The following is a 26,887-nucleotide window of genomic DNA, read 5'->3' on the forward strand; positions in this document are numbered from 1 at the left end:
TGTACAGACCATTTCTGACTTTGAAGTAAAGGCATACTTTATCTATATTCTTTAAGTTCTCCCTCTCCCCCTCATGAGAGTCAAAGATTTATGCATTGTCCTAAGATCACTTGTGGATAACTAGCCTTCACCATTAGTCAGCCCATGTACTGTATCAGCAGATTTAAAAGCTGTTTTCATGGTACCCCCAAATGCTCTAAGAGATGTTTTGAATGACCTTGAATAGGAGGAATGTGATGCCTTACGATAACCAATTAGCACCAGCAGAAACTCAGAAATTACCTTCGAGCCTCTTTGGAGAAGGTCTGAGCGACAGTAAGAATGAGCTGCTAGAATCGGATTAATGGAATTTCATGGTAGGCTGAGCACTGTGCAGTCTCCACAATATGGCATATTTCAGAAAATTAAAATAGTCTTTCTTGAACATAGCCTTTACAAATTCTGGTTCACAAAAGGAGATGGCTCTTGGAGCAATAAAAGATTGTGTCCAGTGATGAGATTTAGTGTTTTTGAATGGGTGTTCTCCCAGGCTTTAATAAGAAATGCCAAAGACTTGAATTCAGACTCTTTAGATTCTACATTCTCCAGTCACTCCCGCAGAGCATTGTATATTCTCTTGGAACACTTGCTGCCTTTATAAATTCAACTTTTCGTACCACTGAATAATGAAAACTTGGCCTGATAAGAGTTCAGGGCCTCAACTACCTGATTCTGTTCCTTCCAAATTAAAATTTTTCTTAGAGGAATCACCATGGTATGGAGGTGATCAGGGGTTCCTCATGACTGTGACAGGAGAGCACGCAACCTCTCCCGCTGCTAAGACAGGTTTAGTGGCAGACTGTCGTTTGCTTTGTAAGGAATGGGCCAACGGAGTTTGGAGAGTTATGGTACCAGAATCGTAGATTCCTGGTGATGAGGAATTTGGGGGGTTACGGGAGATGCAGTGGCACAAAACTCATTATGATTGTCCACTTAAGATCCTTCTCTCTTTTCTGAGCTCTCAGATCACTTCTTTAAACATCTAATATGACATTGATTTACTGTCTGCTAAACCAGAGATTCCTAAACTTTTCTCTGTTAATGGCACCCTTAGAGTCTCAGTCATTTTTTGAGTGCCCCTAGGTCAGAAGAAATACCTAACAGTTTCATTAATTAAGTAGTTGGGTCCAAACAACTTGATAAGTATTTATGTCTTAAACGGCTTAGTAGCCATTTGAAAGAAGAAAATACACAGATTACGTGCCATCTTGGGGAGGGAGGGGGAGAAAAATTTAAAACTCAAAAGCTTATGGAAGTGATTGTTGATAATTCAAAATAAATTAATTTAAAAAAATAAACCCACATAAAACAAAAAAAGAAAAAAGAAGATACACACAAATTGAAAGGAAAATAATATTTTTATGTTATTCTGAAATAGCCGCAATTACTTCTTGATGGGATATGTGAGCCTGTGAGCACTGCACAACTTCTTAAATCTTGGAATCAGATTGGATGCTGCCATCCTTGCTTCCTGCTACATATTGATTTTCATGTGGTACTTGATTTTTATCACAGCAATTGCCAATAGATCAATCAATCAGTTAGTCAATAAATGTTTATTAAGCACCTATTATGTTCCAGGAACTGTGTTAAGTGAAAATTCAGCTTTATAGAGGTATGATGGTGAAAGTGATAAAGTTTGCAACACCACTTATGTAGTTGAAAGTACAAGTAAACAAAAAGCATTTCTCAAACTTTAAAGAATGTTCTAGAAAACAATGGACTATGATCTAATGTAGAAAATGTGAACTACTTCAAGCAGTAGTTGAAAATTTACTTTGGTGCCCCCACATGCCACAATGCATACGATATAGGACTAAACATTTATTTACAACTTGATATGATAAGTGTTTGTTGAATAATAGATGAATTGGGGAGAAAAAAAAAAGACTGTCCACTTAAGTGTAAAAGGGTTAAAGTTTTTATAATTGGAGAGAGGATTTAGGTTGGAGAAATCACAAGTCTTTGAAATTTTGAAATACATTTCTGTTCCTTAAATCTTGTCCTGTGATAAGAAATGTCCCGTGTTATATACCCCAGTGGCGTGTAATCTCCTTGAAGCCAAAGTTTCAGGAGGTCATGGGTTCTCCCTCACTGCAAGTCTTCAAGCAGAGACTGGATGACCATTTGTTGGGTGTGTTGTAGTAGAGATTCTACTTTGTACTAAACAGCTACTGAGATCCCATTCAACCCCCAAATTGTTGTTCTATGGTATTTTTCATTTTGGGGTATAAGCCCCCAAGTTGTAAAGTCCTCCATATAGTGCCTGGCACACAGTGGGTACTTAAATGCCTGTTCTTTGCCAGCCCTACTTTGCTACACGCACAGGGAAAGTGCTATATCAGTGGTTGTTAACTTGAATTGGTTGACAGCACCAGGGCTTTGAGAAGTTTACTTAGGTGGGAATAGTTAGATTGTATGCAATACTAGCATTTTTGTAGCACTTCCCTGTTAAGGAGGAAAAGGAGCCATGCCTATCATGTGCCCTGAAAACCTGTGCTCCAATATAAGTCAAATTGTCAGTTATTTGTCTTCTTCTCCTCATTTGTCTTGGTTTTTGGGGCTTCCTTGTTTCATTTGGAAACATCTAGGTTACACAGTTAATGGATCACTGGGCCTGGAGTCAGAAAGACCTGAGTATAAATTCAGCATCAGATACTTCCTAGCTGTGTGACCCTGGGCACACAGAAGTCATTTCATCTTTGTTTGCCTCAGTTTTCTGAACTGTAAAAATGAGTCAATGATAACACCTACCTCCTGGGGTTATTATGAGGACCAAATGAGATAATATTTGTAAAGCGCTTAGCATTTTGCCTGGCACATAGTAGGCACCTGATAAATGTTTGTTTCCTTCCCTTCCCCTCATCCTGATGGTTGCCTTTCCTTTTGCTTCTTATCTGGCCTGAACCATTTCCTATTGTTCTCTCTCATGTTAATTCTCTCTGATCTACTACAACCTCATCTTCTAGCCATACATCTGTCTCCTTAATTGATTGAGGTGCTCAGCTTTCCAATCCCTATACAATCAATGCACATCTGTCCTGAAATCCTGGTATTCAGCCTATGAAGTCTTATTTGCCAAGCAGGCAGATTGGATATGAAAGCTCACGAGGAATCCTTTTTATTACTCTCAGCCAGGATTTAGGAAATGACTTTGTGGACAGTTTCTAGCTGGATGAAGAATGTATCAGAACCAAGGGAGGAATTTTCAGACCCTAATATTTTACCAAGTTAGTTAACAAGTATTGATTACTAGGTGCTAGGCGCTGTCTACAAAGGACCACTTACAAAGAAAGGGGTACAAAAAAGGGCAAACACACAGTCCTTGGCCTTAGAGAGCACCCATCCTGATAGGAGGAAGACAACACGCAAATGAATATTTACAAACAAAATATATGCAGAGTAAATGGAAAATAATCTCAAAGTGAAAGTGCTAGAAGTAGTGAGGGGGAAAAGTGGAAGGAGGGAATGAGTTTGGACCAGAAGATGGAACTTTTGAGTCTTGAAGGAAGCCATGAGGCAGGGGGGACGGGAAAGGAGAGACAACAAGGGGAAAGGGGTGGCATCTGGAGACAGAGCAAGTGAACCACGACCAAGGATGCCTTTTGAGTTACTACTTCATCCAACTAAGGAAAAACAATACCACCGCCACCCACTTAGTGCGCTTAGAGAAGAATATCTAATTTTAGAGTCAGGTGCTGAATTTAGGACTTCCTTCAAGAAAGATCAAGTCCTCTCATTAACTGGGGACAAAAGACACCTTGGAGAGCTGCTGCACACTTGACACCAGGGCAGTGGATTAGGCCTGAGTTCTTTTTTTTTTAATGAAGAGTATTTATTTTTTTAAATTACATGTAAAGACAATTTTCAACATTCATTTAAAAATTTCTTGAGTTCCAAGTTTTCTCCTTTCCTCCCACTCCCCCTTTCTAAAATGGTAAGCAATTTGATATAGGTTATATATGTGCAATTGTGTAAAACATATTTCCATATTAGTTATGTTGTGAGAGAAGAAATGGTCCAAAACGAAAAAAAAACCATGAATAAAAAAAATGTAAAAATAGTATGCTTTGATCTGCATTCAGACGACATCAGTTCGTCTTTGGATATTGATAGCGTGTTTCACCATGAGTCCTTTGGAATTGTCTCAGACCATTTATCGCTGAGAAGGGCTAAGTTATTTATAGTTAATCATCACACAATGTTGCTGTTACTGTGTACAATGTTCTCCTGGTTCTGCTCACTTCACTTTGCATTAGTTTATGTCAGTCTTTCCAGGTTTTTCTGAAACCTGCATGCTCATCATTTCTTGTAGCAAGTAGTATTCCATTAAATTCACATACTACAACATATTCAGCCATGTCCAATTGATGGACATCCTCCCAATTTTCAGTTCTTTGCCACCACAAAAGGAAGTATTACAAATATTTTTGTATATGTAGGTCCTTTTCCCTTTTTTATGACCTCTTTGGGATATAGTCAGCCTGAATTCAAGTCACAGTTCTGATAAATGTATGGCTTTGGGCAAGTCATTTTAACATTTATTTGCCTCAGTTTCCTTATCTGTACAATGGGGATAATACTTTTCCTACTTGCTTCATAGGACTGCTGCAAGCAAAGTGATTTTCAGACCATAAAGTATCAGTGAACTATTTTCATACTATTTGTTTTAGAAAATGTCAGGGTTTTTTGTTCAAAAGAACAATGGGCAAATCTATTTGTTTCCACTTGAATACTGAGTTCAAGAGCCTCTAGCTAGAAGGATGAGCATGAAATCATCTGTTCATTTGTATTCCTGGAATTGTGTATTTATATACATGAAAAAAATTATCTCGGCACTGATTGAACAAACAACCTTCAGCATACATTTCACAGGATCACAGGATCTCATAGTTAGAAGGAACCTTAGAGGACATTTTTTAACTTCTGTCAGAACAAGGATTCCTTCTACAACAAGAGATTTGATTAGATAAAGCATTTATTAAGCAATTACTCTGTGTCAGGCACCGTGCTAATCACTGGAGCTACAAATACAAACAAAAAGAAAGTCACTGAAGTCAGGAGGACCTGAGTTCAAATCCGGCCTCAGACCAAACACTTGACACTTACTAGCTGTGTGACCCTGGGCAAGACACTTAACCCCAATTGCCCCGTCCCCAAAAATAGTTAAAAAAAAAAGAAAGTCACTGATCTCAAGGAGCTTACATTCTAATAGGAGAAGACAACTCAAAAAAGGCTGTTAAAAGGGATGTCAGGTAGAATAGGTGCCCGTTTAGGGGCAAAGTGGAAAAGAATCTGGGCTAGGATAGAGTGAGGAGGGCTTGCATGACCCTCCATAAATGCAGATTCTGAAGAGGAACTTGCCTGTAGGAGGAAGAGGCTATAGGAATGGAGATGTTGCCAATGGTAGGCCACTGGGTTGGAGATGGAAAGGCAGTCTGGAGAGTCAGGAACTGAGCTGGTACCTAGTAAGTGCCAAAATCTAGCTTTTGCTTGAAGACCTCCAATATGGGTGAACCCATTCCCTGCTAAGGAAACCCGTTCTACTTTGAGATTGAAAGATTTTACTTATCTCAAGCCCACATTTACTTCTCTATAACCTCTATCCATTTACTGACCTCAATGCCCCTTCCTGTGCTAAGGGAATACAGAGATGACCAAAGCACAATTCCTGACCTCTCATCACTTTCAGTCTAGTTGGGGAGATGATATCTAGGTGAAAATTTGAATAGCAATGCAAAATTATGAATGTTAATGCTGAGTAGGTCAGACCAGTAGGACAGACCATGAGCAGGGATGGATTCAGAGGAAGAAGGAAACCCTGAATGGGGTGCCCAATGTTGTGATAAGTAGTTTCTTCCCAGTACTGAAAACTGATGAATTGATGATTCAGGGATCACTTGACAACCTGAGAACATTTTAAAGACAGAAAGTGTTGATGGAGCCAAGATGGTGGATTAGATGCAGCAACCCAGCTGAACTCTCTCAACAGTCCCCTCCAAAAAAACTTTAAAATGATTCCTGTAATAAATTTTTGAAGTGGAAGAGTGAGCAAAAAGTCAGGGTGGGGCATTTTTCTGGCCTAAGAAAACTTAGTTGGCAGGACAAGTCTGTGATACCAGGGTGGAGGCTTGTCAGTAGCACATACATGCAGCAGGAACAAGAACAACTGAGGCACCTGCAGCAGCTTTGGGAGCTCTCAGCCCAGAGTTAGTAAGGGGGCTGAACTACTAGTCAGAAAGAGATCATAGGGGACCCTTTGCTGGCACTGAGGGCAGCTGGCACTGCCAGCTCTACTACCGATATGCAGTTGTGGGTCATAGTTGCTGGACATAGCCACAAGGGAGCTCCATAAGGGAGCAGGAGACCTGGTCCAGTTCAAGGCCAAGAGGAGTGTAGCAAGGTGGCTGCAGGAGAGCAGGGAAGCTGGTCACAGTTCCAGGACTCATAGGAGAGTTAGTGCTTGTGGCAGTTTTTTTTAGATAAAGACCAAAGTATAGAGCAGGAGAGCAATGACCACACCTCTCTCCAGATAACACTGCCTTGGAATCACAGAAAACTTACAGACCCCACAGAACTAGCTCTGAGAACAATACCATGAAAAAGACTGAATCTTGGGACGGTGTTTCTCTACCCCCAGGTCAACAGAGACGAACTTTAACGTAACGTTCAAAGTCAAGAAGAAACAGACTGGAAAAATGAACAGACAACAAAAAAACTTGATCATAAAAAGGCACCAGGGTAGCAGGGAAGACCAAGATACAAACTTAGAAGAAAACAACAATGTGAAAACAGATTCAATTGAAGCCTCAAAGAAAAATGCTAATTGAATGCAAATCCAACAAGAATTCCTGGAAGAGTTAAAGAGAGAGAAAAGAGTGGTGAAGGAAAAATTGGGAAAAGAAATGAGAGTAATATAAAAAAAATTATGAAAAGAGAATTAACAGCTTGGTAAAAAAGAGAGAGAGAGGTGGGCATAAAAAGTACTGTAGAAAATAACTTAAAAACAAAGTTGGCTTAATGGTAAAAAAAAAATTTAAAAGGCACAAAAATTCACTGAAGAAAGAAACTCTTTTAAAGGCAGAATAGTCCAAATGGAAAAGGAGACACCAAAATTCACTAAAGAAAAGAACTTCTTAAAAAGCAGAACTGAACAAGTTGTGGCGTATGATTGTGATGGAGCACTCTTGTGCTATAGGAAATGATGAGGGAGGTAGTTTCAGAAAAACATGGCAAAACCTTTATGAACTGATACAAAGTGATGTGAGAAAAACCAGGAAATCATTGTACACTGTAACAGCAATGTTATAATGATGATCAACTATGGAAGACTTGTCTACTCTAAGACAGCTCCAAAGGACTCGGTGAAAAAAATGCTATCCACCTCCACAGAGAGAACTAATGAACTCTGAGTGCAAATTGAAGTATAATTTTCTTACTTTTTTTTTTGCTTTTTTTCCAATATGGCTAATACATAAATATGTTCTGCATGATTTCACATGTATAATTGATATCATATGGCTTTTCCCCTCAGTGGGGAGGGTGTGGAAGGGAGGGAGAGAATTTGGAACTCAAAATTTAAAGAGAAAAGAATGGTAAAAAAAAAATAAATTATTTTTAAAGTAAAAAAAAATAAAGACAAAGTATTTGTACTTCTTAGAAAACTCTTCTGGGGCGGGGGGCAGCTAGGTGGCACAGTGGATAGAGCCCTGGCCCTGAAGTCAGGAAGACCTGCGTTCAAATCTGGCCTCAGACCAAACACTTGATACGTACTAGCTGTGTGACCTTGGGCAAGTCACTTTACCCCGATTGCCTCACCAAATAAAATAAAATAAAATAAACAAACAAACAAACAAAAAAGAACAGAAGACCCTTCTGATCCCAGCTCCCTTCCCTAATCAGTAATGACTTTTCTTCACATACCACCCTATATGCACATATTGTTTGTTATTTTGTATATGATATGTGTCCTTGCTTCCTACTAAACATAAATGAGCTCCAAGTTACAAGGACTATATCTTACCCAAACTTTTGTTTCATCTCCTGCACTTAGCACTAGCCTAGTAGACTTGCTCATAATAAGTCTACTTATTCCATGTGACAACTCTTGGGAAATTTAAAGCTCATGACCAGGTCTAGGTAATATGGAAATGGGGGTGAGATAGAGTCCGTAAAGACGTGGAGAGGCGTGCAAGAAGTCTAGTGTCCCAAATGAGGGCAGTGACGATGGTTTTGCTCTTGGCACTGGTCAGATGTATCTGGAACACAATGTTCGGTTCTGGATGCCAAATTTTAAGAGTGACATTGACAAAGTACAGAGTGTCAGAAGATCAGTAACCAGGATTAAAAAGGATTTGGAAACAGTTTCCTCTGAGGAACAGTGAAAAGTACTAGGGATGGTTAGCCTGTTAAAAAAAAAAAAAAGATTTATCAGGATGGGTTGCTGTTATTCAGTCCTCTCTGATTCCTCATGACCCCATGAATCATAGCAATACAGGCCCTTCTACCCTCCACTATCTCCTGAAGTCTGTCCAAGATCATGTTCATTGCTTCCGTGACTCTGCTGTCCCTTTTTCTTTTTGCCTTCAATCTTTCCTAATTTCAGGGTCTTTTCCAGTGAGACCTGTCTTCTCATTATGTGGACAAAGTATTTAAGATTCAACTTCAGATCAGGATAGGTAGGAGAGACATTATTGAAACCTTATTATAGCTAAAAATCTGTTAGATCAAGAGGAAATAGGTTTCTGAGTAGCTCCAGAGGGGAGTACTAGGACCAAATGGGTAGAAGTTAAGGGAAGGCACTTTTTAATGTAATATAAAGATGAACTTCCTAAATTCTAATGTGGTATAAAAATGGAATACTTTGGGGAATAGTGAATTCCCTGTACCTAGAGTTGTTCAAGTAGAAGCTGGATAAACAACCACCACAAAGGGGATTTTTGTCTTGAGAAACAGATTGAAGAAGATGAGCTTTGAGATGCCCTTCAGCTCTGGGATTCTAGGATTCTAAGTCTGGTACACATGGATGCTGGGAGTCAACACAAGTAATGGGCCAGAAACCAAACTGTCAGAAACCCAGCAAGCACATTGCTTAAGGGAAAGTCAATGCAGGTGTTTAGAGGTCTGGACCACGCAGGGGGAGAATGGAGATGCACAGGAGACCAGATGGAAAGCACCAGCTGTGCTGAAGCACAGAAGGAACATTATTTAGAGCCATGTACACCTCAACCAGAAGCCTTTTTTGGGGGGAGGTTTCCTGCCCTTTCTGAATCAATGAATCAGTAAGCACTTATTTAATGCCTATTATGGACTAGGCGTTGGGGATACCAAAAAATATGTAACAATTTCTCCCCTCAAGCAGTTTATATACTATTAGTGTAAGCAATATGTAAACTTTTAAGTATATTTAAATCTGTACAAAGTAAATCCAAGTCAATGAGAGGAGGAGGGGAGACACTAGACAAAAGCACCAGAATAGAAATCAGTGCTGAGGTCAAAGAACAGCTCTGTCCTCACATGAGCCCGATGATGTTCGTTCTGTGAGCCTCTGTTTTCCCATCTATATAGTAGTGATGATAATATTTGTATTGCCTATTTCACAACATTGTTGTGAAGAATATTCTTTTTCAACTATATAATACCATAGATAAATGAGTTATTGTTATTAGAAGGGAAATGTAGCAGTATGGATGGAGTCAGGAAGACTTTTGAAGTCAAGGAGACCTGAATTCAGCTCTACCTTGACACATACTAACTTGCTATGTCATCCTGGGCAAGTCACTTACCTTCACTCTCCCAGACAACTTCCCGAGACTTTGAGTTATTAGTGACTTACTGATCTACTTTACTGGGGAAAGTTTCCATGCCAGTAGTTTCCTAAGCCTGTGAAATCACAGGTCCAGATCAAGAAAATAACAGTGGTTATTACTATAGCTGTGGGTACTTCCTCATTATTTATAATATGTGTGCATTATCTGTGTTTTTCAGTGCTTTTGTGGATCCTTTCTAAATGCTGTATGTTTTTCCCTTTAGAGAGCCAAGATTGGCCAGGGAACCAAGGTTACAGAAGAAAAGACAGCCAATGCAATATCTAAAATTGACAACAATGGAAACCGAGATCGGATGAAACTGACTGATTTTAACTTCCTCATGGTGCTGGGGAAAGGCAGCTTTGGCAAGGTATAGTATGGCATGGCAATAAATTGCTTCACAAGGAAAAGAGCATTCCTAGGATTGGAGGTCTTTGAATTTGGCACAATTAAAATTGTATTCTGTTTTAACAAAGCAGCAACATGGTCTGGAGTATCAAGCTACTGGATTAAAAGTAAAACAGCATCAATTCGCATCCTGTTTATACCAGTTGTTTGGGATGTTTCCATTGCACTGCCTCTTCTAAGCTAATGTGGGATGCAAGTAGCTTTATTATTCACTTTATCATTTGGACACATTTATCGATATGCAGCTGCATAGGTCCTATGCTGGTTACTACATCAGTAATCCGGGGGAAATCATCTTGGTCTTCGAGGGACTTCCTGCCTAAAAGACTATGAAGCAGAGGAGAATCCCGTAAGCCATTAGTGCCTTTGGAAGATTGATGTTGTTGAAGGGACTGTGGACTGGGAATTAGGAGATTCAGATTATAATCCTAGCTTTGTCTGTGACTTTGGTGTGACCCTCTTCTCCTGGTGGGATCCTCTTCTCCTCTGTGAACCTGTTTTCCCATCCATAAAATCTCAGTGTGGTACAATGGAATAAATATGTTTCTGGAGTCGGAACATCTGGGTTCAAAACCCACCTTGGATACTCACAATCCGTGTGACTTTGACCAAGTCACTTAACCTCTGTCGTCCTCATTTCCCTCATCCATCAAATGAGAGCGTGTCATTAGATGACCTCTGAGGTCTCTTCTGTGTCTACATCTATGACTCTGTGATTCCTCTCAACTAGGATTCTGTGTGTTGTTCTAAAGTCTCTCCAGCTCTGACACTATGTTCTATATTCTAAGGTCCTTTCCGTCTCTGATGCTGTACTCTATGTTCTGATGTTCCTTCTGTCTCTGACACTCCATTCCAGATTCCAAGGTCCCTTCCATCTATGACACTGAATTCTCAGTTCTAGGATCCTTCCTAGCTCTAATATTTTAGGTACCCTGACTCCCAACCCATGCCATTTTACACAGAAACATGCAAGCCCCAGTTTTCAGTGTTGGATCTGAAAAATAAATAACCAGAGTTTTCATTGATGATACTCCAATTAAATCACCTATTTCTGGAGCAGCTGCCATCCAGTGACAACACAGGTGTGGGATGTGCTTCCAGAAAGAAAGCAATAAGGAAACTGCCATCTGCGACTTATTGTTCCAGCCACCTGCTTGTTTTAGGGCCATGTCATAGGTGGACTGGAAAAGAAGATACCTCCATCTACACTTTATAGTCACGAAGATGGACCACAAGGTTACTGTGGTAACTGTGGTTACTGTGCTGTTAAGGTTACAGTCATCATAAATTGTGGTTAAGTGTTTTTACTGTTCTCTCTCTTAAATTCATGTACTAAAATCTAGGATCCCCAAATCCAAATCTTTTGCTCTATTGGATTTAAAGGTAACTCTAGGGATGAAGCTTCTCATAGAAGAGAGCACCCTAAAAGACAGGAAAGAGACAGTTTTAGTTTGAAACTTGGAGCATTGGGTCATGAAAAGCATCTTAGAACATAGAATGTTAGAGCTGAAAGTTAGGACATCGAATGAAGAATGTTAGAACTGGGAGGGTTCTTAGAATGTAGAATGTTCTCCATGCAGATGAGAAAATAGAAGTTTAGGGAGTTTGTGACTTGCCCATAGTCACATAGCTAGTGAATATTAGAGTGAGGAGCTCAACCTAAGCCTTCCACTGCCATACTAGGTATTTTATCAGGTAAAACAAACAAACAAAAACCTGAGGTCCAGAGAGGGTAACTGACTGATTCAATTAAATTGTTCAGTGACACACAACTATTTAGTAAAACAATGAGGAGTAATTAGCCCAGTACCTGGCACATAGTAGGTACTTAATAAATGTTTACAGACTATTGACTAACTATAATCCATTGCTTCTGACCTTTTACTGTTGCTTACACCCACGGACTCTTGGTGTCCCTGGCCCGAGGACAAGACTACCCAATGTCCTCATCTGTCTTGCCTTTGTGACAGGAGTTTGACACAGAGCTAAAAATTAGATGAAACTTGTCTGGCCTTGAGATGGAATCTTCCTGATGCCATGGTTCTCTCTACCTATTTCACAGCCTCCTTCTTTCCAGTCACTGATCCTGTCTGCCCAATGGAATGAATAGGGACAGCTAGGTGGTACAATGGATAGAGCACCATCCCTGGACTCAGAAGGACCTGAGTTCAAATCCGGAATGTACTGTGTGACCCTGGGCAAGTCACTTAACTCCAAGTGCCTACATGCATGCGTGCACGCGCGCACACACACACACACACACACACACACACACACAACCTCAGAGGCTATCTAATGGAATAAGTAAGCAGTAGGAGATGAGTAGAAGTCTTCTGAAAAGTCTACCATTCTTCATCATGCTTAAAACTTCCTGAAACAACTATTAGTCAGAATATTCAACTTTACCTCTTTATAAAAATTATGTCAATGTGTATAAAAGACTATTGCAGCTAATGGAACCTTAGAAAATAAGATGGCGGAGCTGGAAGCAACTTGACAACGTGCCGTAGAACACAAAACCCCCAACTATTTCTATGTAGAAAGACTTGGGGGAGGGATGACAGGCTCCAATGCACTGGAAATACCTCCAACTTGTGGGAAGTTGTGGGGGCTGGAAGGAGCATTAGACATAGAACACAGAATGTCAGAACTGAAAGGGACCTTGGAATACAGACTAAAGAATGCTGTTCCAAGCAGAAATGGAACCAGTGAGGTGGCAGAGTGGATAAGGCCTAGGGCCTGGAGTCAGGAAGATCTAAATCCAAATCTGGTCTCAGTCACTTGCTAACTGTGTGACCTTTCACAAGTCACTTAACCTCTACCTCAGGTGTCCATCTGTAAAATGGGGATAATGGTGCCTATAATCTAGCATTGTTGTGAGAATAAATGAGATAATATTTGCAGTCTTTGAAGTACTTGATTAATGCTATCTATTTTTATTTTTTGACCCTTCCTACTGTCAGTTAATTAATTTTAAAAATTGATTCAGCATCTAGTATGTGTAAGACACTGCTAAGAAATGGATGTGATAGCAAGATAAATAAATCTCTGTCCCTAAGGGATTTACAATCTAGCAGAAGAGGTAAGTGCATAAAACTCTCGAATTAGAATGTGGTAAATATGTAAGAGAACCATACTAAACTCATGAGAGAGAGAGAAAAGAAGAGAAGTGAATAAGCATTTATATAGTACCTACTCTGTGAAGGGCACTGTGCTAAGCACTTTTTTTTTTTTTGAGACAGGGTTCAGTGACTTGCTCAGGGTGTCACAGCTAGTAAGTATCTGAGGGCAGATTTGAGCTCAGGTCCTCCTGACTCCAGGCCAGTGCTCTATCTACTTTACCACCTAGCTGCCCCTAAGCACTTTTAAAAACAAATATTATCTCATTTGCTCTTCACAACTCTAAGAGATAGGTTATTATCCCATTTCATAGTTGAAGAAACTGAGGCTGACAAAAATTAAGTGACTTGCTCAAGGTTACCCAGGTAGTTAGTTAAGTGTCTACAATAAAACTTGAACTCAGAGTTTCCTGATTTGAGGCCCAGCACTATGGCACTATGGCACCACATAATTGCTGCAGAGGGTAAGATTGCTTCTATCTATGGATTGGGTTGAGAGGAGTCAGGGAAACAACAGAGCAATTAGATGTAGGTGAGACCTCAGGGAGCATTTCTCCCATGTTTTATGGATGAAGAAACTGAGGCCCAGAGAAATAAAGTGACTTGATAAAGGTCATACAGATAGTAAAGGATTTCATGGATGAGTTTGATGGAGGTGGTTTTCCACTCCTCCTCCCCCATTCCTTCCCTTTTCTTCCTCCCACATTCCAAAGAGGAAAGGCAATTTTCTGATATCTCTCTTCCAAATTAGTAGATAAACTGCCTCCTATGAGAGCCCCCTACTTATGCTTGTCTTCTATTAACCACTCACTTCCTTTGCAATGCTAAAAAAGAAGAATTTTGCATTCACTTACTCTGCAAACATTGGTTTAATATTTGCTATATACCAGTCACCATGCTAAGCCCTTAAAATACAAAGAAAGGTCAAGATAGCCCTGTCCTCAAGGTGTTTATGTTCTAAGGGGGTAGACAACAGACGAACAACTATGTACAAACAAGGTAAATTGGAGGTAGTCTTAGAGGGAAAGGGGGATAGGAAAAGGTTTCTGGAAAAAGGCTGAATTTTAGCTGAGACTTAAAGGAAGTCAGAGAAGCAGGGAGTTAGAGGTGAAGAAGGAGAAAATGCCATACTTGGGGTCCAGCCAGGGCAAATTCATAGTCTGGAGATGGAATGTCTTCGTCAAGGAACAGCAAGGAGGCTTGGGTCACTGGACTGTAGAGAAGTAAAAAGGCTGGCAAGGTAGGAGGGGGCCAGTTTATGATGGGATATTAAAAGCCAAACAGAGGATTTTATATTTGATCCTGGAGATAAAAGGGAACCACTGTTTATTGAGTTTATTGAGTAGAGAGGCTGACACGGTCAGACCTGTACTTTAAGAAGATCACTTAACACAGTAGGTATTTAGTCAATGTTTTATGGAGGAGAATGATCTTAACACTTCACTTCCTTCTAGACTTCTTGACCTTTCCACCTTCCTCAGCCTTCACTTCCGAAGACCAAGTTGGCCACAGAATCTTGATAGGTAGAAGGGAAGTAAAAGTTTTATATCTGAGACACAAGTACTGTGATCCCTGTGGACCACCTAGGTATGGAGGGGACCAGAGGTAGAATTTAAATGGATCTGAATTTTCTGAAAGAGTCATCCTTAATTAGAGGGGGTGCTGATGAGTGAAGTGGTGCCTTGTTGTAAGTTGGAGGTGTTTCCAGTCCGTTGGAGCCTGTCATCCCTCCCCCAAGTCTTTCTACTTGGAAATAGCTAGGGGCCCTTAGGGATGGTGAATTAATTGAATAACCACGATTTCCTTCCATGCTGACAAGTGGAAATAGGGCTTTAAATTGCCTTTCTGATTAAGTACCTCAATTACAGGTGTGGAGGAAGGGACTAGAGAGGAGAACTGAGAAACCATTTAGAAAGTTAAAGCAAGCTTTTGAGAAAGGGACAGACTTGCATTAGATTGAGTGGATCTAACTGTTCTGAATTTGCTAATGAATGCCTGACTTATTGGACTAAATCAGGAACCATTTCTTTTCTAAGACTAGACCCCAGGGCTCCTGATTCTCCTAGGTCTTCAGTCCCTGCACTACCAGGCAGAATGAGGACATTTGTTGCAGGAGGCTGGAAAGCGTGCACTTGTACTCTGTTGGACAGGTCATTGAACCTCCTAAAACTCAGGTTCCCCACATTTAAAGTGTCCTCCATCTCTAAAGTTTCACAATTCTATATCTCGGGACATGCTACAAAGAAAGGGAGATATATCACAAACAGAATTCAAACTGGTTTTCTTAAGTCTCCCATTGTAATCTGAGGAAAATGGTAGAAGTGAACAGTTGACCCAATGGGCCACCAAGACCTTTCCTAACCTCCTTATTCCATTTGATTAAAGAATGACAATAATGATGATGATTGTATTAAAATTCTATCTTGTTCTTGTCCCGCTGATCACACCGTCCCCCCTTCTGGTCAGTATAGTAAATTTATAAGTAGCTAATATAAAGTAGCAATAGCAAAGATTGCAAAGGGTCACATACAATCCGTCCCGAAGATCAAAGGAGCATAATTTATGCATTATTATCATGTATCAACCAAAAATCACATCCTGGTAACATGTGCTGAATCAAGGACACCACCTAGGCTTTACTATCAGAACCCTTTGATTCTGTAATATGTAAATCTCAGAGAAATTCCAAACATCTGCAGTAAGACCAGCAGAACACCAAATAGTACTGATAACTCTGAGATGATGTGACATCTTAACTTTAAAGTTTTACTGACAACTTTGAGATGATTTAGATATGTTATTGAATTAACCCAAGGTGGCAAGAGTTAGTCTGTTCCCCTCAAAGACCCTATAAAAATGAGAACTTAAACCACCGCCCCTCTTCCCAGCATTCTTTCATCATCTCCATTGGGTCCATACTGCCTAGTGCTCTCAACTCTAATCCATGGTTAAGGAGTGATTATCTGTACATCCTGTTCCCCAATGCTGCCTACCTTCCTTCACCACACCATCCCAGACCCCATGCTGTCTGCCTTTGTACCCTCCTTTTCCCACTTATCTCTGTATTTTCTGTGACTGTTTGCCCATACACCCTCTGCATCTTATTAAACTGTGGTTGCAGCCTTACTGGTCTTATTGCAGCCATCATGGTCTTTCCCAATGAGTTCTCAAAGAACTGGACGTGCCTGCCCCATTTCATAATTTTATAAATTAATTATTAGTTCAGTGATGATGATAGCTGATATTTATTTTACAACTTAAAAGTTTGCAAAGCCCTTTTGCATAAATTATCTCACTTGATCCTCACGGTGACCCTGTGAGGAAGGCAGTCCCTGCACCACAGGGAATATCTAGTCCCCCAGTCACAGAGAGATGGGAAGGTGGTAGAACAATTTCTCTTGGATGAGGGTCTCTGTTATTCCAGGAATGAGATGATGATGATGATGGTGATGGCACTGCAAATATGATTAACCATATTTTACAGAGGAGAAAACTGGGAGTCACAGATAAAATGACTTTGTCAAGGTCACACAGTGAGTTAGTTATTAGTAGAGTTCATTTGTCTTTGTCTTCCCCATGGAGTTCAGAGATGTTCATCTATGGAAATTTGTTCTGCCACTTTCTCATCCCTCTAGGGCTTGGGGGCCACCACCCAACCCCCCACCCCCACCCCTACCAAGGAGTTGGTGGATAGTTTCAGGGAGTCCTTAAACTTGGATGGGAAAATTACATCTTTATTTTTATTAACTCTTTCATTAACCTCTAACTGAATTTTAACATCTTTTTCAGTTATTTATAAACATTGTTTTGAGAGGAGTCTACTGGCTTCACCAGACTGCCAAAGGGGTCCATGATACAGGTTAGGCTTCTCTGTTCAATGTGAAATGGGGACTAGATGTCACCTCTAGTGCAGGGATACCCTTTTCCTAATCCAGCTTAGAGAACTGTTCTGCCGGGGATTGTAGACAGATTTTCACCTTGGATACAAAGTGTCCGTGGCCTGTTACAGGGACATTCGCAGGTTGACTACCTGCAATAGTCAAATGCTTGTATGTATCAGTACATTCTCCCATTTGCATTTGCCAGTTTGGTATGAGAGATGAAATGTTCCCAGTCTTGGGGCCCTTTTTCTCATCTAATCTGTACCTCTTCACACTTTTTACAGAGAAGCTGCTTGGGTGACAGATATGGCCTGGGATTTGACAAGCATGGCATACTGGCATCACTTCAGCATGTCCAATCAATCTCTTGGAATCCTTCCCCTTAAGGGATAGGGCCAGTTGAGTAAACAACCTAAACAGCAGTCCAGTGTTATTTACTACAGCTTACTCTATAGGAATTGCTTTTGTTTTCAGATTGAATATGGAAAAATTCCAACTGAGGGAAAATAATTGAATATGGTAATCCTCATTGTTACCCCAAAACTATAACTTTCACTGTCTATTATGATGATGGTGATGATAGTAATCACTTTAATGCTACAGATGATCATGATTTAATTGACTGCACAGATCATAGCCCCTCAAGACAATTCCTTATGAGTTGCCTGGTGTCCCCACCCTACCCAGAAAAATCATCAACTGGTAATGAATCTTCTGATGATAAAAATAATAGCTGACATCTGTAAAGCATTTTCAGGCTTATAACTATCCTCTGATTATTAAGATGCTCACTGACATTATTTACTGTAGAATGTCAGGGACAGAGTTCAAGTGAGGGAAGTAATCTCCTTACACGATGAATCATAGAATCTCAAAGCTCTAAGAAATTTTAGGGGCTAGTTCAAGCCATGACTAAACTAGTACCATCCATTCTTACTATAACATGGTGGCAAATTGCCCTTTCTGAAACCTAATTAAGTTTCTATTGCCTAAGAAAAGATATCTTCTACTATAAAGTCTTTGAGGCTTTGCTTGAGGATCTCCAATGAGGGAAAGTCCTCTCCCTTCTGAAAGGACCTGTTAAACTTTTATGTACCACTAATGGTTAGGGAGGTTTTCCTTGTATCAAGTGTAAATTTACCTTTTTTCACTTCTTCCTATTGTATGTAGTTCTTTCCTCTGGGGCAAAGTAGAACAGATTTTCTCTCTCATTCACCCTTTCAGATATTTGAATACAGCTATCATGTCCCCTTTTAAGTATCTTCTTAGCCAAATTGAAACTTCTCTAGTTTCTTCAAGTCTATTTCATGTGGCATGATATCAAGGTCCTTTACCATCCTTGTTACCCTTCTCTGGATGCACTCCAACTCAATGCTGTTTTTCCTAAAGTATGAAGCTTAAAGTCAGAGGCCTGGGTTCAAATCTTGCCTCTAACCCTTATATTTGTGTGACCTTACTTAGGCAAGTCATTTAGCTTTCTGGCCTCAATTTCTTCATCTGCAAAAATGAGAGGCTTGAACCAGATGCCCTCTGATGTCCCTTTGAGTTCCATGTCTCTATGAGTCCCTATGACTCCATGAAACAAATCTTCCAGACATGTTCTAGAAGGTCTCATTTCTAGATGTTTTGGCTCTCAATGTAACCTAAGATTATATGACTTAAGCTTGTCTGCCATCTCACAGCATTACTATTGGGGACCTTCAGATGGGACCAGTAGTTCATGCCTAGAGGAGCTAGGGTCTGCTTGGGTCTGCTTTTGCTGAGACTTTGTGTCCTCATTTTCCCCCTGACCATAGTCTACCCTGATCTTTCCTTAGCCCACAATTTTTTTCTCCCTGTTTCTCTGAGAACTGTAATCAAATCACCGCTCTTATTGCCTCTGGAAAGGGTGCACTCCTGGTGAATGGCTCTCCTGTTTTGCTCAGCATCTTTGGGATTTCCCAAACCTTAACTGTCTACCCTGGCCCTCACTCCCCTATATGTATTGTCTCCTCCATTAGAGTGCAAGCTCTTTCATGGCAGAGACTGGTTCACCTTTGTATTTTTATCCCCAGCGCAGGGATTGACACATTATAAGCACTTAATACATCCTTTCATTCATTCATACAACTGAGCTTTAGTTCACAAAAACCCACTAGATCTTCTTCAGACAAACTAATATATAATCATGCCTCCCTCCTTTTGTTCTTGTGAAGTTAATTATTTTTCAACTCAAGTGTAAGACCTTCTATTTATCCATATCAAATTTCCTATTTATTGGAATTCAGCCCAGTGTTCAAACCTGTTGATATCTTTTTGGATACTGATTTTTTCCGGTAGTATATTTGCTGTCTCTCCTAGTTATGTTATCTCAATACCATCCATTCTTCATCCAGGTCATTGATAAAAATATTAAATAGCTTAGGGCCAAGGAATGATCATAAGGGAATGCTACCTCTTTACAGTTCACCCCAAATCATTGATCACTTTAATTGCTTATATGTATTCTTGTGTAGCGCACATATCTCTATCTTATCCACAAGAACAGCAGAAGAGATATGTCAAATGCTTCCCCAAAATCTAGGTAAACTATATCTGTAGTACTCCCCAAAACCACTGATCTAATTACCCTGTCCAAACACAAATTGGTTAGTTTGGACCTGTTCTTGAAAAGCTAGACCTACTCTTTGCTATCACTGCTCCTTTTTCCATGTATTTTCTTAGCATCACTTTAATAATAAGCTTCTGAGTTTTATTAGGACTTTGTCAAGCTCACTAGCCTATAGTCTGGAGACTTTACTCTTCCATTTAAAAAATGGAATAGTATTTATCCTTCTATAAGTACTAAGGCAACTCTCTGGAAATTCCCACAGTTCTCCTCTGGTCAGAGGGGTTATAGGGAAGAAACTAAGACCAAGGCTGAAGCTAAGGCTTTTGTCCTCCCCCTTCCCAAGTTATTCTATCTGGGGATTTTGGATGGAATGACTCCCTTTTATATAGATAGAACCTCAGATCTCTAGATTGTGAACTAGTTTGTGTGTGTATTACTAATATCTGTCTATATCTATCTATCTATACATAGACATAGATATTAGTATCTATTTAGCAGTATCTATAGATAGTAGTATCTATTTGTATCTATATATCTCTCTGTGTATATTATACATAGCTAGCTAGCTAAATGACCCACAGGGTGTTGTTCCTAAATGAGTTTGAATACATTTCTTACTGCTTATACAACATCACATTAGTTCATCCGTGACTTTTAAGGAAATCAATTGATCAAATACTTTCCACATTTAGTCTAAAGCCTATGATTGATTGACCAATCCAATAGGCCTTGTTCACACTTAGTTGACACTTCTGATTGATTTTTCTCACCTCAAAAAGCATCATTTACCTTAATTGGGGTGAAACAATTGATTGTATGACTCACTAGGCCTCTACCTGCACTCTAACATTTCTTGCTAGTCTATGTTCATTTTTTTTATCTTTCAGTGCTCCTAACACTGTTCTTACAGTATTCCATCATGTGTTTGAATTCATTGTCTATTACCTTCTCTTGTTTTCAACTTCTATACATACCTTTCAAAATCCAAGTTATTTGATGAATTCCTTGTGTTAACTACACCAGTCTCTTTAGAGAACTTCCTCTCCTATTCTCGACTCTCCTTTCTTCCTCATCAGATTTATGAAAACTTGGTGTTTTCAGAATTTTATCCTTGAGAGTTTCTTTCCCACCTGGATTGACTTCCCCTATAGAATTTTAGCATGGGATCCTTCCAGTCCTTTCTCTGAACCATTTGCTCTCCCCAAAACCTAGCGTACACCTTAGATGATAATGACCTTTCCTCACCTTTATTGCAAGTTCTCAGATGGAGATGTCACATTTTCCCATGCTTCCCAACATTTCTACTTTAACAATCAGATTCTTTTAACAGGTGAGAATTTGGTCCAGAATAGCAGTTTTCTTGATTCTTTCTCCCATGTTAACTTTTTTATTGTAAAATTTAAAACTAACTATAAAAAAAAATCAAATAAACATACAAAACAAGATGTAAAATCTCACTCTAAACTCCTAGCTTTTGACAAGGCAGAACCAAATAATTAAGAAACAAGAAAAAACAAAAAAACAAAAAGTCCAGTTGGTATTTCCCCTATCTTTCACTCTCTTTACCTCTTTACTTTCCCCTCTCTCTCTCTCTGTCTCTCTCTCTCTGTCTCTCTCTCTCTCTGTCTCTCTCTCTCTCTCTCTCTTTCTCTCTCTGTCCCTCTCTCTCTTATATTACACAGATGTAGTCAATGGCTCTTCAGTTAGAGGACTTTGCTTTATATTATGTTAGCCTTCCCATATTTCCTTTTATGCTTCCTATTTATCATCATTATATTACCATAATAATCCATTATATTAATATATCAGCATCTATTTAGCCATTTGCCAATTAGTGAATGTACAAGTTGTTTTCATTTTTTACTCTTGCAAATAAAAGTACTATGAATATTTTTGTACAGATAGTTCCTTTCTCTTTTTTTTATTTTTGAAGGGATAGAGTGCTAAGACTTGGAAACTCAGTCTTTTAACTTTTACTGCATATTGCCAATTTTTTTCCAAAATACTTGTACCAATTTACTGTCCTAAACAACAGTCTTCCCTCACTTGTTGAAATATATTAAGGTAAGTCAGGGAATTATTAATTACTCTGCTCTCAAACTACATTTTCAGTCAGCCCATTCCATATTTAGTAAAGTTAAGTAAACAAGCTAGCTTTGTTCTAGACACTTTACTAAGACTAGGGATGTAAAGAAGGGCAAAAACAGTCCCTGCCCTCAAGGAGCTTACATTTTAATGAGGGAGGTAAATGCAAACAACCATGTAAATGTAAGGTGTTTATAGGGTAAATTGCAGGTAATCATAGAGGAAGATGTTAGCATAAAAGGAATGCCTTAGACTTCTTGTAGAGGTTAAAATTTGATCTGAGACTTGAACTAATCTGAGGAAGTCAGGAGATAAGGAAGTGGAAATAAAATGGGAGAGCATTATAGGAATGGGAGACAGCCAATGAAAAGTCAAGAAGTTTGGAGATGGAGTGCCATGTTTGAGGAATATCAAGGAAGTCAATGTCACTGGGTCTCAGAGACTATGGAGGGTAATAAATTGAAAGGAGACCAAAACGGTTGGGGGGGGTAGGCTTTAAAAGCCAAATGAGATTTTACATTTTATCCTGGAGGCAGTAGGGAGCCACTGGAGATTATTGAGTAGAGGAGGTTTGATATGATCAGATCTGTACTTCAGGAAGCTTATGCAGAAGTTGAACAGAGGATGGGATGGAGTGGACAAAGACATGAGCTAAGGAGACCAAGCAGAAGGCTTTATTGCAGTGGTCCAGGTATGAGGTGATGAAAGCCCACACCAGATTTGTGTCAGAGGAAAGAAGGAGGAATGGATAAGAATTGGCAACAAATTGGGGGGACATTGAAAGAGAGTGAGGGGTTCAGGATGATACATAGACTGTGCGAGCCTGTGTGACTGGGATAATGGTGGTCTTCAAAATGAACTATTTCACTTTCCTTTATTTGTTTTAAGGGATGTTTTAAGGGAGGAGAAATAGAGGTGATGAGCAAAATATAGCAATAAAATTCAAAATGAGGCTAGAAACTAGTCTTTGACGGCAGTACTTAATCTTTCCTACCCTAACTTAGTTTGGTATATTTGGTATATTATATATTGACACCTTTTAAGATGAATCATTTCCAACTGCTCTTCAATATCTCCCAGAAGGTAGATATTTCAACTCTTTAGTTTAGCTTCTCAGAAGTTAAACATGTTGATTGTTATTAAAAATTCTCAAAATTGCAATTTCTAGATTCTCATAAGGTTCTCTCATAGTCTAACCATTTCCAGAATTCCTGTAGCTTTATCATTTGTCTAGGATATGAGTCTATATTGTTTCTCATTTTACTCTTAGAGATTAATATATGTAAGTCCCATTGCCCCATATAGTCTTTGAGATCCTCCACAAGAAGGTCTGTGCTGTCTTTCACTCTCTCACCCCCAATGCCTAACAGTGCTGGGCATATTGGTGACTGGTTGATTTTAGAGTTAGCTAGCCCAGATGATGGAATTGATTTGTTTTTGCCATGACTGGATGATACCTCCCTCCTCCCTGCCCAAGTCTACAAGACACTAGCTGGCTTTTGTTTAGAAGCCACTGTAATTCTGCACTATGAGTATAGAATTATAGGATGTCAGAGCTGAAAGGACTATACAATGTAAAGCAGATAATGATGTCAGAGCTGGAAAAGAGTTCATAGAGGTAATCTATGAGAAAAAAAACCTTTTGAAAACTGAAGCCCCTAAATGAGAAGGGACTTGACCAAGGTCACATATATAAGAAAAGTGAAAAGTCATGAAATTTCAATGCAGGGATCTAAGATATATCCAAAAGTCTCATGACAGAAAGTTCTATCCACATCCAGAAAAAGAACCATAGAGTTTTAATACAGATCGAAGCATACTATTTGCTTTTTTTTTCCTTCTATTTTGTTTCGTTTCCTCTTTTTTGTGGTTCCTCCTATTGGTTCTAATTCTTCCTTACAACATGACTAATGTGAAAATATATTTAATAGCAATGTATAGGTAGAGCCTATATCAGATTGTGTGCCATCTTGGGGAGAGAAATGAGGAAGGAGGGGAAGAAAAATTTAAAACTCAAAAGCTTATGGAAGTGATTGCTGAAAACTAAAAATAAATTAATGAACAAATAACAAAAGAAAAATATTATGAAATTTTACCTCAGATCTCCTGACTCTAAGTCTAATGCTTTTTTCACTATACCAAGAAGCACCCCTATTTCTTTATTGATTTCTTATCACTTCCATGAGCAATGCTTGCTTAGACTGGGATCTGACTGAGGGAAAAATCAGATAATTCTTTACAAAATGGGAATTCATTTGAGTTCTCTGAATGTTTGACCTGAACATTGAGGTGAGGAAGGGAAGAAAAAAAAATCTCATCCACCTGGAAATCTGAATTAGGCGTCTGGCAAACAAGCCTTTTTTTTTTTCCTGATGAGGTTCTTTGCAAATTGCGGCCATGCATCTTCATAATATGTGGGGTGTCATTGGGAGTCTTTTAGGAGTTCTTGTTTGCCTGCTTTGATTAAGGAGAGAAAGTTATGATAGCAGGAGATATTATATTCTCTGTTCATTATAATAAATACATAATAAAGATCAGCATGAATGCTTTAATGTATTAGCGGCACAGTTTATTCCAGAGCAAGGAGAAAAGCTGATGAAAGTACATTCATCTCTGTTTTCTTTGAACCATAGCACTTACGGGGTAGACCACACATTTTGGCAGTGACTATGTATGTCTTTCTAGTTCTATCTTCTTCCCCGACTGTATATCTTAGAGTTAGGGGGCACTTCTGAGTTCTTCTCTTAGATAAAAACCTAGTGAGCCTAGTCTAGAACAAGGTCATATTAAGAGATATTTTATCAACTAGGATCACCCTTTGTAATATTATTCAGGCCAGCTCCTTGGTTCTCTTTTGTGGTGTACAGATATACAGAATAAATACCCAGCAGCCCATATTCTTTCTTGCATGTGTATATACCATGACTCGGCTTCCTGTAGCTAGACCCAAAAGAGCAAGAAGTATCAGTTCATACAGCCAGAAAATAAGAGAATAAAATTTTAATACCTTGAGTGAGGGGACTCTCACAAGTTTTTATAAGTCTTCTGCTTATAACCCCCCCCCAATTAATTTGACTCAAAAATAAACTACCTCACTGAAGTGGATACAAGCGGCTCACCAGCGTCCATTGTGTGCCTTCCACTGATTATTAGATGTTAACTATCTCTAGAGAGTAAAAAAGCTTCAGCTAATTAGAGTCTGGCTCAGCTGTGTGACAACAGAAACTTTTTTCTTTTCTCATTCTACTGCTTATTTGTGTTTTCTTGGTCTGGGCATTGTTGGCATCTTCTAAGGGAGCAGGGTTCTCTTAGTAAATAGGATTGTGGTTTGGTTTTTTGTTTTGATTTTTGTCCAGACTTATGATTTCATCAATTCAGACAAATTCATTGTGAGGAAGTTTTCTCTACCAAGGCAAACTGGTAGCTGCCCTGCAATTTATAGTCATAGTTTTCTGGGACACAGAAATGAAATGACTTGCTTGTTGTCTCACACCTGTCTGAAACCATGTCATACTCTCTGTCCACTAGGACGCATTGCTCCTTACCTTTACCGTCTCTTAATTTGCTTACATAGCTACAACACAAACATGTTAGGCAGGCATCACTTAAAATCTTGCATTGTTCCCTTGTTACGTGCTCTCTCTGTCCATCTTCTCTCCCTAAACAGAATGGAAGCTCTTTGAAAGAAGAGTATGTTTTGTCTCATGCTACATTTCCCATATCACCTGAGACAGGGAATTGGGCAGATGGCATGGATCCAGCAAACATTGTTTGATTTGATTAAACTTTTGACATTAGTGGGGGAGCAATAATTAGTAATGAGTATGTATCATATTTCCCTGCTAGATGGTAAGTGTTAAGGGGGCAAGGAGAGGCATATTAGGTTAATTTTTTGTTTTTAACTGAGTTGATTAACCTCAGGCCTAGACAGTACACAGATGAAGATTTGGGGAAAGTGGAGTGTTACTTCCTTAAAGAAAATAGTTGTCTTTCATCCTTTGCATTCCAGCCCTTGTGTCTTGCACGTAGTAGGCATTTAATGCATTCTGATTGGGTTATTACTCAATTAGTGTTTAAATAATAAATTTATTTAAATATCATTTAAATTTTATTTATTTAATTTTTATTATTTTGTATTATATGTACTTTTATTATTTACTACTTTATTTAAAATTTAAATATTATTTAAATAAAAAATAAATACATTACTGTTTAAAAATATTCAATGATTCTCCTTTGTCTACCAAATAAAGTACATGCTCCTTAACTTGGTAGAATCTCAGAATCAGAAGCAACCTCAGAGGTCATCTGGTCGACCTAAGCACATCCAGGCTATACCTACCACCCCACTCTTATCTCACTCTACTCCATGCTTCAAAAAAACTGGACTACTTGTCAACCTGTTTAATGGCCCATGCACTCCCACCTCCATGTCTTTTTTTCCATGCTATTCCCTGAACCTTGGATGTCCTTCTCTCTATCCCATTCTCTGCTTTTTTATTTCCTTTGAATTCATAGGATCATCAGTTTAGGGGTGGAAAGGACCTTAGAGGTCCTCAGGTCCAACTTCCTCATTTTACAGATGAGGAAACTGAGGCACAGAGAACTTAAGTGACTTTCTCATGTTTAAGCTCACTCAGCTAGGATATGTAGAGATATTTGAACCTAGTTCTCTAACTCCAGGTTCAGTGCTATATGTACTACAATAAATATTATTTTTGTGTGGTCCTCCTGATTCCCCAAAGTGAGTAATCTTTTCTCATTTTAATCCCACAGTACTTTGTATTCCTCCTTCTTATATTGCCTCCATTGGAGGCAGTAACTGAGTAGAAATGTAATGTAAATATATAACCTATGTTCATATTACATTTCTACTCAGTTACTGCCTCCAATGGAGGTTCTAGTCTACTAGGATAATATGATACACATAATACAAATTAATATATGGTAAGTGTA

At 39.1% G+C, this 26,887-nt stretch overlaps 1 protein-coding gene across 2 annotated transcripts in view; it reads left to right on the plus strand.

Moving 5' to 3' along the window:
• Window positions 1-26,887, plus strand: part of PRKCB (protein kinase C beta) — a 623,945-nt gene that overhangs the window by 413,156 nt on the left and 183,902 nt on the right. For both annotated transcript variants that reach the window (XM_027859746.1, XM_027859745.1), the window contains exon 9: window positions 10,072-10,218. In XM_027859746.1, the coding sequence (XP_027715547.1) occupies window positions 10,072-10,218 (147 nt within the window). The remainder of the gene's footprint in view (window positions 1-10,071; window positions 10,219-26,887) is intronic.

This window comes from Vombatus ursinus, unplaced genomic scaffold, assembly GCF_900497805.2.
Source record: "Vombatus ursinus unplaced genomic scaffold, bare-nosed wombat genome assembly UNPS02014171.1, whole genome shotgun sequence".
NCBI classification, from domain to species: domain Eukaryota; kingdom Metazoa; phylum Chordata; class Mammalia; order Diprotodontia; family Vombatidae; genus Vombatus; species Vombatus ursinus.